The 15,969-nt window shown below is 34.6% G+C and overlaps 1 protein-coding gene across 1 annotated transcript in view; it reads left to right on the forward strand.

Moving 5' to 3' along the window:
• Positions 1 to 2,542: 2,542 nt before the first annotated feature.
• ANO3 (anoctamin 3) overlaps positions 2,543 to 15,969 on the forward strand; it is a 230,987-nt gene continuing 217,560 nt past the window's right edge. Inside the window, exon 1 of the mRNA XM_074227568.1 lies at positions 2,543 to 2,711. Coding sequence (XP_074083669.1) covers positions 2,543 to 2,711 — 169 coding nt within the window. The remainder of the gene's footprint in view (positions 2,712 to 15,969) is intronic.

Raw genomic sequence — 15,969 nt, forward strand, 5'->3', positions numbered from 1 at the left:
GAAGTAGTGTTCAAGCCTTGGATTAGGTTTTTTTGTTGTTGTTTTTTGGTTGAACTGTTTTGATCCATTCCTGTGTTTTTATTAAAGAAAGAAAATTTCTGGTACAGACTTGCCTAGACTTTTTTTTAAAGCATCTTTATTTTTTTTCATCTATATGGACATGTCTATTTTTGTTACAAAATTTCCTTCTACACTCCCTTCCTAACCTCCCCTCAGCAGCAAACAGGTTAGCATTATACAAACATATTTTGATAAATATGCTTACGGATTAGTCATTTTCACTATGAAGTCTTAGAATTAAGGGAAAGAGATACAAAAGAGAGAATCTTTACAAAGTGTTCATCAGATTCTGAAGGATCTTTTTGTTTTGTTTTGTTTTTCTTCCTTTGGATGGGGATAATATTGTCCATAGCAGGTCTAGTAAGATTGTCCTAGCTCTCTGAACTGCTGGGAGGAGCTGCTTTCATCAAGGTTGATCATCTCACGATATTGTTGTTAATGTATACATTGTTTTCTAGGTTTTACTCCCTTCACTCAGCACCATATCATATAACTCATTCCATGCTTCTCTAGAGTCCAACCATTTATAGTTCTTATAGAGCAATAATAGTCTATGTTATTCATGTACCATAACTTGTTTAGCCATTCCCCAATTGATGGGCATCCCCTCAATTTTCAATTCTTTGCCACTACAAAAGGAGCTACTATTAATATTTTGGAACATGTGGGATTTTTCCCATTTTTTTATTTCTTTTGGCTATAGGCCTAGAATTGTAATTGCTGGGTCAAAGGGAGTAAGCATTTTTATTGCTCTTTGGACATAGTTCCATATTACTCCACAGAATGGTTGGATTCATTCAGAACTCCACTAGCAATGTATCAATGTCCTAATCTTCCTACAACCTCTTAAAACTGATCATTTTCCCTTTTTCTCATTTTGGCCAATCTGATATGTGTGAGATGATACTTTATTGTTCTTTTTTAATTTGCATTTCTCTAATCAAAAATCATTTGGAGCATTTATTTCATATGATTTTTTATAGCTTTAATTTCTTCACTTGAAAACTGTCTATTCATATCCTTTGACCATTTATCAACTGGGGAATGAGCTGTGACCTTATAAATTTGATGCAATTCTCTATATATTGTAGAAATGAGAGTTTTATTAGAACTCCTAGCTGTGAAGATTGTTTCCAAGCTTTGTGCTTTCCTTCTAATTTTGGTAGCAATGATTTTATTAGTGCGAAAACTTCTTTAAATTTAATATAGTCAAAATCATTCATTTTGCAGTTTATAGTACATTCTAATTCTTGTTTTGTCATAAATTTATCCCCCTTTCTATAGATCTGATAGAATATTTTTAGTCTATTAATTTATCTATGGTGTTGATCTTTATTTCTAAATCCTGTCAAAACTTTGACTTTATTTTGGTATAGGGAGTGAGATGTGGATCTATGCCTCGTCTTTGCCATACTGTTTTCCAGTTTTCTCAATAATTTTTGTCAAATACTGAGTTCTTATCCTAGGAGTTGATGTCTTTGGGTTTGTCAAATAGTAGATTGCTTACTCATTTAATGTGGTTTCCTTTGAACCTCTCCTAATCCACTAATCTATTTATTTCTTAAACAGTACCAGGCAGTTTTGATGGCTGCCTCTTTATAATATAGTTTTAGATCTGTTAGAGCTAGGCCACCTTCCTTTACTTTTTTTTTCCATCAATTTCATTGCTATTCTTGACCTTTTATTGCTCCAGAGGAATTTTTTAAATTATTTTTTTCTAGCACAGTAAAATAGTTATTTGGTAGTTTTATTGTTATGGCACTGAAAAAGTAATTTAATTTGAATAGAATTGTCATTTTTATTGTATTAATTTGGCCTCACCATGAGCAACTGACATTTTTCCAATTATTTAGATTGACTTTATTTGAGTGAGAAGTGCTTTATAATTGTGTTCATACAGTGTCTGGGTTTATCTTAGGAAGTAGATTCCCAAATATTTAATGTTATCTATATTATAATATTTAATATTTATAGTTACTTTAAATGAAATTTCTCTGTGTCTTGATCTTGGGCTTGGTTGGTCATATAATAGAAATGCTGATGATTTATGTGGGTTTATTTTATATCCTGCTACTTTGCTGAATTTTTTAATTGTTTCAAGTTTTTTAGATGAGTTTCTCAGGTTCTCTAAGTATACCATCATGTCATCTGCAAAGAGTGAAAGTTTTGCTTCCTCATTGCCTATTCTGATTCCATCAATTTCTTTTTCTTCTCTTAGTGCTACTGCTAGCATTTCTAATACTATAATGAATAGTAATGGTGATAAAAGGTATCCTTGTTTCACCCCTATTTTACTGGAAATTCTCCAAGTTTATTTCCATTATGTATAATATTTGTTGATGCTTTTAAATAGATTTTTTTATTATTTTAAGGAAAACTCCATTTATTCCTAAACTTTATATTGTTTTAATTTTTAAATCAGCTGTTTTGTTTCCTTTTTACATTTCTTGCTACTCATATTTTCCATTTGGACTTTTCAGGTATGAACACAAACAAGAATGAAATACAGAAAGAACAACCTTTAAAACCTTCCAGGAGTCAGACTCATCCTCAGAATCTGAGTAAACATTCTTCATTTAATTTCCCAAATCCTATACAACCACAGCCTTTAAATCCGGGACCATCAGCTGCTCATAAAATAGCAGAGCATGGTAAGCTATTTATTTTTGGCTTGGAAGGGTGAAAGAGAAAATTCAAGTTAAGGGAATGTTAGTAGTAGTCCTGGACTCAATTGGAGGTACCATATGTTCAGAGGAATATTGAGAATCTTGTACAATAAAGACTTCTGAAAACTCTATGATTACCCAGAAGTGACCATGCATTTTTGAAATCTGGACCAGTAGAATCAGAATTCTGTATGATTATACAGAGATAGAAAGTCTCAAAAAGATGGGGTCATAAATAAATTATATGCTTATTCCCTGAGTACCAACCTAATAATGTATACATGAGCATTCTGGTATTATCTGCTAAGATGTAGAAGAATTGCTACCTATATGGAGTACTCACAATGATGAAATCATAGATCCTTGCAGTATAATAGGGATTGAAATCACAGATCCATGGTGTAGAGCATGGGTTCCTAAATTAAAAAAAAAACATGAATCCTTTTGGGATTCTGATGAAGTCTTGGAATCCTTCACAGAATAGTGTTGATTCATTATTTTATGCTCATAAGTGAAGGAAATGTTTTTATTCAATGTTCATAAGATATTAAAATATTAAATTTAAGTTTAGTGAACATAAAGATGTTATGTTTTCCCCTTCTAATTTTAATTCATGCTCTGTTTATGGGGCCTCTTGGAAATCTAGCCTCCAAGTTAAAATCCCTGATGAAACATGTAAAGGGGAAGGTAATAGGAGAAGTGAAAGGTTTCAAAGCCATGACAGATAGTAGAAAGATTATTAGGTGGAAGAACCATAAACTTTGCTTAATTTTTAAATGGAATTTATACATGGACAGAGTATGGCTCAACATAGCATTATAAGATCTTGTTGATGCGAAAGACCCTAGAAGCAATCTAATCCAACTCCCTAGGAAAATTAAAGTGACTTATAATTTCTACTTAATTGTTTTGTGATTCCCATGGTATGAAATCAGAATTGGGCTTCAAATTGAGGTCCTCAACACTCTTTCCTTTGTTATACAGCAAAAGGGAGTTCTTTCTTTCTTATAATAAGGGATTTCTGACAACGGTAGTTATATCATGGAAATAAAAATTCCTGAAAGTAGGATTCAGAGGATGAATGACAATCCTCTAATGTTGATTCTAAAAGATAGATTAAAAAAAAACTTGTTATATCCCTCCCAACACAATGATTCTGTGGTGATTATTTAGTAATTTTCTCAGTTCTCTTTTAGTATTCCTTTGTAATATTTGGTTTTCTTTTTCTGGGGGAGGGGGAGATATACTAATCCATAGAGTATATCCTTTCAGTAGAGTAGAAAGTTCTCCTCTCCCTTCAGTTCCTCCATTGTTCCAATTTGATTCTATCGGGTTTTTAAGGGCAGAGGTTGGTTTTTGCTTAATTTTTTGCATCTCTAGCACAAGATACATCGTCTGAAAATATGTACTAAACATTTGTTAATTGATCAGTACAAATTTTAAGCGAAAGTTGAAAGATCCTCCTGTTATAATATATAGAGCTAGCTTTGGAACTAGATAAATTTGGGATAAGGTCCCACATCTTACACCTAAATGCTGACTTTGTAATCCTGCATCAATCATTCATCTCCTCTCTGCCCCCAAGCTGCCTTTCATGACTGAGTTAAGGAGTAGGCACATTTTCATTCACATAAAGTATCAATCACTAAAAATTCCCTATACCAGGGAAATAATAGGTCTACTGTATGTTTTTAATTTTAAGACCTTAGGGGTAGCTAGGTGGCACAGTGGATAGAGCACTGGCCCTGGAGTCAGGAGGACCTGAGTTTAAATTTGATTTCAGATGCTTAATAATTGCCTAGTTGTGTGACCTTGGGCAAGTCACTCTTAACCCCATTGCATTAAATAATTTTTTTTAAAAGACCTTGATTATGCTTGTCTAATAGTCAATGAGATTGAGACTAAAAATGCAGGTGTGACATCATCGTTTATATTAGTTATTTCTAACCATAACTCCATACCTCTTTCTGAGAGAGAGAGAGAGAGAAAGTGGGAAAGCAAGCCAATTGTCAGGCATCTGAGTATTTGTTGGGAGTTTGGTGGGTGGAAATCAAATTCAAGTTTCCTGGCAGTTCTGAGTCTCTAATGGGTCTCTAACTCGGTCTCTAAGGGACAATCCTCCTTTGGTTATTCCTAGAATACCACATTTTGCTATTGAGTATAGAAATGGTGGCCCACAGGTACATTTTTAATATCAGAAGTGTTGTTTGCTTCACTTCATGTACCTCCTTGCCATGCATGAGAACATTCACCTCACCTCATAGGCCCCAACACTCCTCTTTTTCTCTAGTTGGTAAGCTGCCTGTTCTTGGAGACAGCCCCCACTGCAGAGGCATGAGTTGGCAGCTTTGTCAGACTGCAAGTTTGAGAGTTTAGTCTAGCAAATGAGCCACTGGAGCAGTGAGTGGGTTGATTCTAAGGACAATAAGGAATTGGTGAATAGGGTAACTGAGAACCATTACATTCAAGTTTAATTTAGGACACTTCCCTGCTCATAAGTGAGGCCATCAATAGTTGATTATGGTAAAGCTATTTTATTATAACATGTAACCCTTCCTCTTTTATTGAGCATTTAACTCTTAGTAATTTTCTGACAAAATCTTTCCCATAGTCTGCATTATTAGAGTAGTATCTATAATGACTTGGAGTTTTTTTATTTTTTCTGTACATTATGAGTATATTTTGATTTCCCTCAATAAAATGTAAAACTCTGCTTTATAAACTCTCATAACTCCCTAATGCTTCTTCATTAATTATTTACTCCTTTGTTTAGCTCTGTGAAAGTTTGAAACTAATTTTGCAGCCACAATTGTCATTATACTTACTCTTTCACACGGATCCACTGAAACTGATTTTTCTCTCTGATTCTGACCCTCTAATGATCCTCTCCTCACATTTACACTGGCCTTCTCCAAGGCTAATTTGGGTTCCTTCCTTACTTTTGTTCCTTAGAATCCCTCTCTTCCTTCAAAATGAAGCCTAAGCATTTCTTCATTCAAGGAGTCTTTCCCGATCTCTGCAATAGCTGTGCCTTCCATCCCAAACTACAATATTCTTCTTTGTATTTATTTTCTTTATGTTCATTCTATATATACTTACGTTTATATGTTTTCCATCTTTCCCATTAGAAGACGAGGAGTTTCTTGCCAGTAATGATTGTTTCATTTGTATGTTGTCATTATATGTTTGTTCCCTTCTTATATTGTCTTTTGTTCTTTGTAACCTCAGTATTTAGCATAGTAATTGGCACACAGTAGGTGCTTAATAAATGCTAGTTGACTGATTCATATTAATTTCAACTGCAACTAGCACAAGGCCTGGAATAAAGTAGCCCATTTTTTCTGGTTTTTTAATTGATTCTTGTTTTCCCAAGATCTAAAGAAGACTGTATCTGTCCTTTTCAGGTAGGAAGATGGATAAGGTAGAAAGCAATTTGTACAAGCTTTCCTCTTCAGCATTTAGTGATTCATGCTTAGGTAAGTTCATTTCTGAAATGCTATCTCCTGTTCCCCTTTCTGTGTTGTCTGTGTTTTGAAAATCTTGATTGTTTTTCATTTTCAGTGATCCACAATTGACTTTCAGGGATTTGACATTGAAGTGTCAAATTTTAACACTTGAATGTCAATTTCTAACCATTTGTCTTTCATGCTCTAGTTTTAACTGTCCCTTGGAGGATAGATCTTTGAGTTAGTTAAGTGATTTATTTTAGCAAAAGGTCTTTGATTTAACAGGTCCATTCACCCTGATGTAAATGGGGCAAATCTCTTAATACCTTGATCATCTCTAGATTATCCACTAGATTTCATTTTTGTATCTGTTAGACACTGTATACATGTATGTATGTGTATATGTATGTATATATTTATAAATGTGTATATATTTCCAATTATGGAAAATGTTGAGTGTTTTGCTGTTGCAGTCAACCCTCAAAATATGAATTCTTGAAGAAATTTTCAAGATGGTCTTTTAATTTTCATTGTATTGTAATGGAAGATTGTGTTGTGATGCAGTGAACCAAATTGAGAGATAGGGTTTTGGTCATAAACACAGATTTTCCAAAAAACAAAAATCATGCTGCTTAATATTTGATCAAGGGAATTCTTTATGGAAGACTGCTCTGGAGGTCAGGCCTTCCTCAACTTCTTGGTCTTCCCAGTTAAGGTAAAGTTTACTCCCTACTTTTCTGGCAATGGTTTAATCTAACCCTTCTGGGGAAGAGATCCTTTCCTTGAAAGGAATGATAAGTTAAAAGAGACTCTCTTTAAAGAAACAATGAGTTCTGGTAAGAGTGAAATTAAAAAACAAATAGATACTCTTGTAATAAAATGGTGGGTTTTGGTAATAATAAACTACTGAAGGATTTCTATTGGAAAAATTGACATGAGAGCAAGGGTTGAGTACACTGTCAAAAATGACACCCCCCCTTAGGGCAACTTATTGGATGGACATCACTTCTAGGAGTGGAAGGGGAAAGACTAAAGCATAGAACTCTCAAATTAGGCTACGCTATATCCCCAAATGTGCACCAAATCCAAATATACCAAATTTGGCCTAAAGAGGAGACTTTTAATTGTGACAAATTAAAGACTGTGGTATTTAACTTTCAGAAGGAGATAAGAAGCCCAGCAACTATCTGTGTATCTTATTGCTTTGTTGGTGTTTTGATGTCTTTGTAAAATGCTCAGAGGGAGCCCCAGCCCTGGATCCAGGAGCACCTGAGCCCATATCTGGCCCCATACACCCAACAATCACCCAGCCGTGTGACATGCAAGCCACCCCAACCCCACTGCCCTGCAAAAACCAAAAAAAGGGGGAAAAAAAGACCCAAAGTGCAAGAGAATAAATAAATATTTAAAAAAATGCTCAGAGGGGGGCGGCTAGGTGGCATAGTGGATAAAGCACTGGCCTTGGAGTCAGGAGTACCTGGGTTCAAATCTGGTCTCAGACACTTAATAATTACCTAGCTGTGTGGCCTTGGGCAAGCCACTTAACCCCATTTGCCTTGCAAAAATCCTTTAAAAAAATGCTCAGAGGGCAGCTACAGTGGAGAGAGTATTGACCCTGAAGTGTGAAAGACTCATCTTCCTAAGTTCGAATCTGGCCTCAGACTCTGACTAACTGCATGACCCTGATCAAGTCACTTAACCCTTTTTTATCTCTGTTCCTTGTGTGTCAAATAAACTAGAGAAGGAATTGGCAAACCTCTCCAGTATCTTTGCCAAGAAATCCCCAAATGGGGTCACAAAGTTGGACATCACTGAAACAGCACTGAAAAAACACTCAGAAAAAAATCAATCTCATGTCATTAGTGCTTATTTTTCTTCTTTTTTTCCATTTTTTTTCATGGATTCTTCTATCTTGAAAGATTTCTAAAGGGGTAAATGCAGTCATCCAGAAACATTGCAAAAAAAAAGCTGTAGCCACAGAGTTGAGGAAGATTAATAAAGCTTAGTACTTGAAGTAGTTCTCCTGGTTGACTTGCTGAACTTGAGATGGGTGAAGGATGAAATACCTGGGGAAACAAAGGTTCAGACTTCAAGCCTATGGATTTAGTAAATGTGCCAAATGCATATCAAATTAGGACCAGGAGTCCTCAGTTTAGCACTGGATTGCACAAAAAGGGGGACATATTTTTATGCATTAAAAGATAATAATTGAGATACAAAACAAGATTATAATTAGGTAATATGGTTTGTACTTGGAGGGACTGTTCTAGCTGGGGAGAATAAATAGGGACAATTTCTTGAAACTAGAAAAAGAGAAGTCCCACTCTCCTCAAGTAAAAAAAGAAAAAAAAAGAAAACATGGAAATAATAATTGACCAGTACAAGGTCATTTTTCAGATAAGATGTATGGGGTTGTTTGAGATGTATAATTGTGCAAATTTCTTGAATCAGTCTTCAGGTCTGAATGGGTTTCTGGTCAGCATGATGGGTTTCATGGCCCTTAGTTAAGGGGTATCTAAGCAACAGATAAGTGGTCCAACTTCTCAGCCACAAAGGGCTAAGTTTAAACAGTACCATAAAGCGTTTTTCCCCACAAATCTTCTGATTGAATAAGGTTTTCTCAAAGTAGAGTGAACCCATAACTGAATAGGAAGGGAACTGAACTAACTTCAGAATTTAGTCCTAAGATAGAGTTACCTTGGTTGATACAATTCCCTCAGTACCCAGTTACTCAAAAAAAGATGCAGAAGAAAATGATTTGTGTACAAAACTGCAAGTGTGGTAGTGATCATTTGATAGATAATATCTCTGTTCTTATTTGAAGATATTTGTAACCATTTCTCCTTTTATCCATTCCTTACTCCAACATGATTAAATGAAGCTTGGAGTTAATTGGATAATATTGCCCAAAGACTTAATTTCTTCCATCCTCCCCACTTTATGTTGCCTAAATAAGCATACCAATGTCATAGATATATTGAATCATGACTTTTCCACATAGGAAAAGAATTTAGATCCAGGAATCTTAGGATTGTGGACCTAGAGCTGTAGGAACCCCAAAAGACGTCTACTCCAGTGAGAGGATTTAACATATGAGTAAATGGAGGTCCATTGAGGATAAGATCTTGATCAAGGCAACAATTACAATATGGAAATGTTAGTTCCAGTCCTCTTATTTCAAAACCAATATTCTTTTTCCAATACCATGCTGACTTGTTGTCATAGTAACCTTGGGGGAGAATATCTACTATAAAAATCTTACTTTTTTAAGTTTTTATCAAATGAAGGAAATACAAAGGGAAATAGTTGAAGCAATGGCTAGACAACATGATGGATTATGGGACTTGAAGCTTTGCATTCAGGTCATAGGCATTGTCTAGACTGGCCATAGACCTGAGATTTACCCTTAAATCATATTTTATAAAAATTTGACATTGAATCTCCCTGGTTGGACATCTCAACAGGAAAGTTAACATCTGTAAATTATTGAGTTTATTCACTAAATACAATGGAAAAATGAGAGACTTCTCTAAAAGAGAACAATTTGTAAACTTGTCAAATAGGAAAAAAAGAGATAATAAACAGGGTAAACTGAAATCTTGTTTCATACTCATGACCAACTTGAAGCTAAATGTTGTGATACTCGTAGAAAGAAAGGGTAATTTTATGTGAGTTTTAAAGTCTTGTGGTGCCAAGAATGTGCTGAGGGTTCAAAATTTTGTCATAATGCTTCCATATTATTTTTCAGCCTAAAGTTTTCTTTTTAAAAAATACAAATTTAGGGGACGCTAGGTGGCACAATAGATAGAGTACCAGCCCTGGAGTCAAATCCGGTCCCAGACACTTAATAATTACCTAGCTGTGTGGCCTTGGGCAAGCCACTTAACCCCATTTGAAAAAATACCTAAAAAAAATACAAATTTAGATTCACTACAACTAAATTGAAACTCTTGAGTACTGACTTTTAGTAAACATAGAAAATATTCAGTTTTGTTAAGGGGGGGATGTTCCTCTATTGAAGTTCAAGCAGCTAGTTGGCAATAGTCATTCTATTTCAGTGTATACAATTTCAAAGTTCCAGGAGGCAATATAAAATTATTTTTGCATCAAGATTAATGCCATGCATCATGAAAAGAAAGTTTGCATTTAATGAGAAGGTGCTTTACACTATATTTTTGTTTTTTTAAAGTTATTGCATTTGGAACTATTAAAAAAATGTTGCAGATTTCACAAGGGGGAAAAATGTTAATCCTTTATGATCAACACAAAAAGGAGTGCTTTATTAGATCTGTAGGGTTCTGATGATACTCAAGTTACAAAAATATTATTCTGAACTCTGCCAAACCATAAAATTATCTTTACTTATATCCATGGAAAATAATTTTTCCATTCTCATTGTGTATTCTGGTAGGAGAAACATATTGGATTACTATAAAGCTGTTTTTGACATAGTGTTATGATAGTAAAGAATATAAGTAAGATATGACTGGGTTGTATTAGTTCACTTTATATCATGAATGTTCCTTCCTTTCATTTTGAAAAGAGATGGGGCTGAGTATGGAAGAGATTACAAAATATTAAGAAAAATAGGAGAAAATGTCTCCTAAAGAGGAAACAGTTAAACTGGGAAAGGAACTTAATTGATCATTTGCTCAGTCATAATTAGGGTATGATGATCAGCAATTTGTTACAAAGTGTTGGGGCAACTAGGTGACACGGTAGATGGAGAACTGGCCTTGGAGTCAGGAGTTGTTTGAATACAGCCTCAGACTTTTCCTAGCTGTGTAACCTTGGGCAAGTCACTTCACCCTGACTACCTCACATCCAGGGTCATCTCTAGTCATCCTGATTCATTTCTGGTCACTGGACCCAGATGACTCTTAAGGAGAAAATGAGGCTGGTGACTTAGCACAGCCCCCCCCCCACTCAAATCCAATTTACTTGCTTGTCATGGCATCACTTCCATAATGTCATGGTTTTTTTCGAGAATGAAGGACAAATATGAAAAAAAGTATATGCAGTCCTTCAACAACATTGAAATATAAGACCTTGGAACTTAACTTGAAAGGAGGGAGATGCCAGGTGGTTTCTCCTTTTCTGGGTTCACAAGACCCTAAGCCTTCATGACCTAATCATCAGAAGTTTTGCATTGGTGCAATCATTTTCCATAATTCAGTGTCATAGAAATTTATCCTACCTTAAGGGAAGTAGGAAGGAAAAGGACAGTGTGAGGCCAGAATAGAAATTATTAACCTCATGGCTATGCAAAGTACGTCAGTCAGTGATGCAAATAAGATGCATTTTGTTCAGATGCTAATGCTACATGATTAGGCAAGTTAGGTCAGATTTGGATCCATTGGAAAGATGAATGGATAGATACAGTATTTATTCTTCCATACAGTATACTAGTGGTATACCAATGTATACTATATACTATATATTATACTACTACTAAGTCTAGTGATACAAATGAAAGAATGCAAGTTTGTACCTGTTCTCAGTGTTTCCATTCTCTAGGAAATGACATAACATGAGGAGGCAAAGGACTGGAAAAAAAAGGTAGGTGTCCCTTCAGTGACCAGGCAGTTAGTGGAGAAATAGAGTAGTAAAGATTTGAGTTAAGCTCTAGTCATGGTTAAATTGTTCATAGAATAAGACCTAGATAAGCTGCTAGGAACTGAGAAAAGCATGCTTATATTTTACAAGTCTGCTCATTTTCATTTAATTATATAATTATCCTACTGCCCAATGAAATAGGCAGTATAGTACTAACTCCCCCATTTTAGAGGGGAGAAAACCGATGTCATCTACCAGTATCAAGTCTAAAACTTAAAACCAAGTTTCTTGCCTTAGCCAGAGCTCTTACTAGCTTATCATAATCCATTATGTCTATTTCACAATACCAGTTATATCCTTTTTAGGGGCACAAAATGAAGACACCAAGCCAATTCATGTCTTGAGGTTGCTCAGCATCCATACAGTCAGACTTTCTCTGTCTCCTTATGGCACCAGTGACACATACAAGACACGGGTCAGTATTAGAGGTACAGTCTAGTCTGTAATTTGTGAATTAAGAAGGACCAGGAGGCACCTGCATCAGTCTCATGTCCTCCCCAGGATTTTTCTTTGTGACTGAAGAAATCAAGAACATCCCTGACAGCCTAGCCAATGAACTACATGTTTAAGACAAGTTATATCATATTCATAGCAAATAATGTTCTTAATTCTCCTTTAGAATAACAACTTTGCATAATAAGCAGCATTATATGAAACCATCAAGCATATATTACATACCTTCTACATGTCTAGTATCATGTTACATACTGGGAAGACAAAATGAAAAGTTCCTGCCTCTAGTAATTAAATTCTATTATTTACTGTCTTAAGAAAATTGCTAAAGTGTCAAAGAGGTTGAATGATTTACCAGTGGTCAGAGATATTGTTAAGCATCAGCAATGGAATTTAAACCTAGTCTTCCTGACTCTTTATCTAAACCTTATCAGTAACATGAAGTTGCATCACAAAGTAAGACTTTTTAATGGAAAGCATAATACTTCACTAACATTCTTGGAATAACTGGAAGAGTAAGGGAAGAACTTCAGGTTTTATTTGAACCATCAGGCTGTAATTTAAAATTAGATATAGACAAAAATTATATAAAATATCCAATAATGACTTGGCTAAAGTGGTATCACTGGAAGGAATGTTCAATATGATAAGATCACAGATATATCTTAGAATAGATTCCTTAGAAACAGATTCACCAGTAATGCAGCCACAGAAATTATCCCATGTTATGTTTGCAAAAATCCTTCCTGCTGTCTTCGTTAACTTTATAGTAGAGGGTATGGGGCTCAATCCTGGGCTCCTGACCAATGATGACACAAAAATTTTTGGTCATTTTAGAAACTGAGTGAAAGAACTTAGAAAGCTGTATGAATATAAGGATTTCCATAGCTTGTGGGAATTTTTTACATGATTATTTTTCTAAAATACTTTGATTTTCCTGGAGGGTATTTAGCATTTAAGAAAAACAAAGAACAAAAAAAAGACCTTAGTGTCACTTCTGAAGTCCTTTGAATCTCTAGATGATACTATGAAACTGCAAAGCAGAAAGAAGGTATGGTATTTTTCTTGTAAATGTATAAAATTAACTGATGGGGAAAGGAAACACAAAAGCCAGCTGAAGAAAATAATACCTAAAACTTAGAATTGGACAAATGGAAGCTAATGATGCTATGAGACTCTAAGATTTCAAGAAATAAAAACAAAAAGCTGAAAAACAGAAGAAAATGTAAGATACTGCTTAGAAAAAAAAAAATGACTGATCTGGAAAAAACAGATCCAGAAAAGATCATTTATATATTATTTGTTTACCTGAAAGCCATGATCAGAAAAAGAGTTGGAACAATATTCTGCAGTAAATTATCATAGAAAATTGCCCTAATATTTTAGAGCAAGAAGACAAGAGACCTTGAAAGAACACATTGATCATCCCCAGAATGAGAACCCTAATTTAAATCTCCAAGGAATATTATAGTCAAATTTCAGAATTCTCAGATAAAGGAGAAAATACTACAAACTAACAAAGAGAAGCAATTGAATTACTAAGGAACCATAGTCAGGATTATGTAGGATTTAGCAGCATCCACATTAAAGCATCAGAGACCCTGAAAATGATATTTCAGAAGACAAAGGAACTTGAATTACAAGTATGAACTATCCTGAGAAAATCAGCAAATTCTTTCAGGGAAAAGATCAATTTTCAACAAAGTAGATAATTTTGTAATTTACCTTAAAAAAAGAGACCAGAACCAAATAGAAAATTTGATCCTCAAAAATAAGAAGACATGTAGAATGTTGAACAGAAAGAAAAAACTGTAGGGTCAATAAGTATGACAAAAAAAAAGTTAGTCAATAAAATTAAGTGATAAGATAATACCTGTAACCTTTGAGAATTGTATTTCTTTTAGGATACTTGAAAAGAATGTAATTAGAGAGTATGGGTATAAATTGATCATGATAGTATTAATGCTTATGACTCTTAAGAACTGTCCTATCGGGGGTGGCTAGGGGACGCAGTGGATAAGAGCACCAGCCCTGGAGTCAGGATTACCTGAGTTCAAATCCAACCTCAGGCACTTAATAATTACCTAGCCATGTGGCCTTGGGCAAGTCACTTAACCCCATATACCTTGCAAAAACCTAAAAATAAGAGAACTGTCCTATCAGGATAGTTGAAAAGAATATACTTTGACAGAGGATGGGAGTATGAGAGGTACAAAATAATTAAGATATGTAAAAAAAAAGTATTATACTGTGAGGACAGAGGCATTAGAGGATAATTAATATCACTTCAAAAGGCACAAAGATCCTATTATAGTAGAGGGAAAGAAGGGCGAGTATGAAATCTTATTGAGTGAATCTTACTCCAACAGATTTGGCTCAAAGAGGAAATGATATACATCCTCAATTGAGACTAGAAATTTATCCTACCTTAAGGGAAGTAGTAAGGAAAAGGACAGTGTGAGGCAGGAAGCAATCAGAAGCAAAATGTTGGTGAGGAGGGATAAGAGAAAAGGAGGAAGAAAGTTATAAATAGAACATTAGAAGGAATGCAAAAAGCTCAGAAATAATTTTCACAGTTAATATTTCTGCTAAAGTACTCATTTCTAAAATATATAGAAAACTGAATTGAATTTCTAAGAATATAAATCATTCTCTAGTTGATCAATATTCAAAGGATATGAACAGGCAATTCTCAGTTGAAGCTTTCTATTGTTACATGAAAAAAGTTTTCCAAATCATTAGTGATCAGAAAAATGCAAGTTAAAACATCTTTGAGGTACCATCTCACATCTATTGGATTGGATAAAATGACAAAAAAAAATGATCAATATTGGAGAGAATGTGGGAAAGCTGAGACACTAATGCAGTGCTGGTGGAGTTGTGAACTGATCCAACCATTCTGTAGAGCAATTTAGATCTATAAAATGCAATAAAGCTGAGCATATTTTTGATCCAGCAATACCACTTCTAGGTCTATGTTCCCAAGAGATCATTAAAAGGGGGAAAGACCCACATGTTCAAAAATGTTTATAGTAGTTCTTTTTGTAGTGGCAATGAATTGGAAATTGAGAAAATGCTGGTCAGTTGGGGATATCATATCCAATTCATATCCATTGTTATGCATATGGAATACTATTGTTCTGCAATAAATCATTAGCAACCAGAGTTTTTAAAAAGCTAGAAAGATTTGCATAAACTGATGCTGAGTGAAGTGAAGAGAACCAGAACATTGTATACATTAGCAGCAACATTGTGAGATGATTTACTTTGATGAATGCAGCTGTTCTCAGCAGTTCAGTGATCAAGGACATTCCTGAGGGACTTGTTATGGAAAATGCCAACTACATCCAGAGGAAAAACTATGGAGTCTGGATGGAGAGGAAAGCATATTATGTTCACTTCTTAATTTTTTTTCTGTTTCATTCTCTCATAATCTTTTTCTGCTTTATCCTAATTCTTTTTTTTTTTTAACAATATGCACTTTGTTAAACATGACTTTACATGGACAACCTATATTAGATTGTTTGCTTCCACGGTGGGGAGGGAGGAAAGGAGAAAGGGAGGGTAGTATAATAATGTAGAAGTCAAAAACTTGCTAAAGGATGAATGGGTTTTATAGCTCTGATTGCTTCCTTTTACTAGATGTCAGAGAAATTAGTGTTATATTATTGAAATAGCAGGATTGAAAATATTCCTAATTTCTTTAAAAATTTTTAAAAATCATTCTG

This window comes from Macrotis lagotis, chromosome 3 (genome assembly GCF_037893015.1).
Source record: "Macrotis lagotis isolate mMagLag1 chromosome 3, bilby.v1.9.chrom.fasta, whole genome shotgun sequence".
In the NCBI taxonomy this organism is placed as follows: domain Eukaryota; kingdom Metazoa; phylum Chordata; class Mammalia; order Peramelemorphia; family Peramelidae; genus Macrotis; species Macrotis lagotis.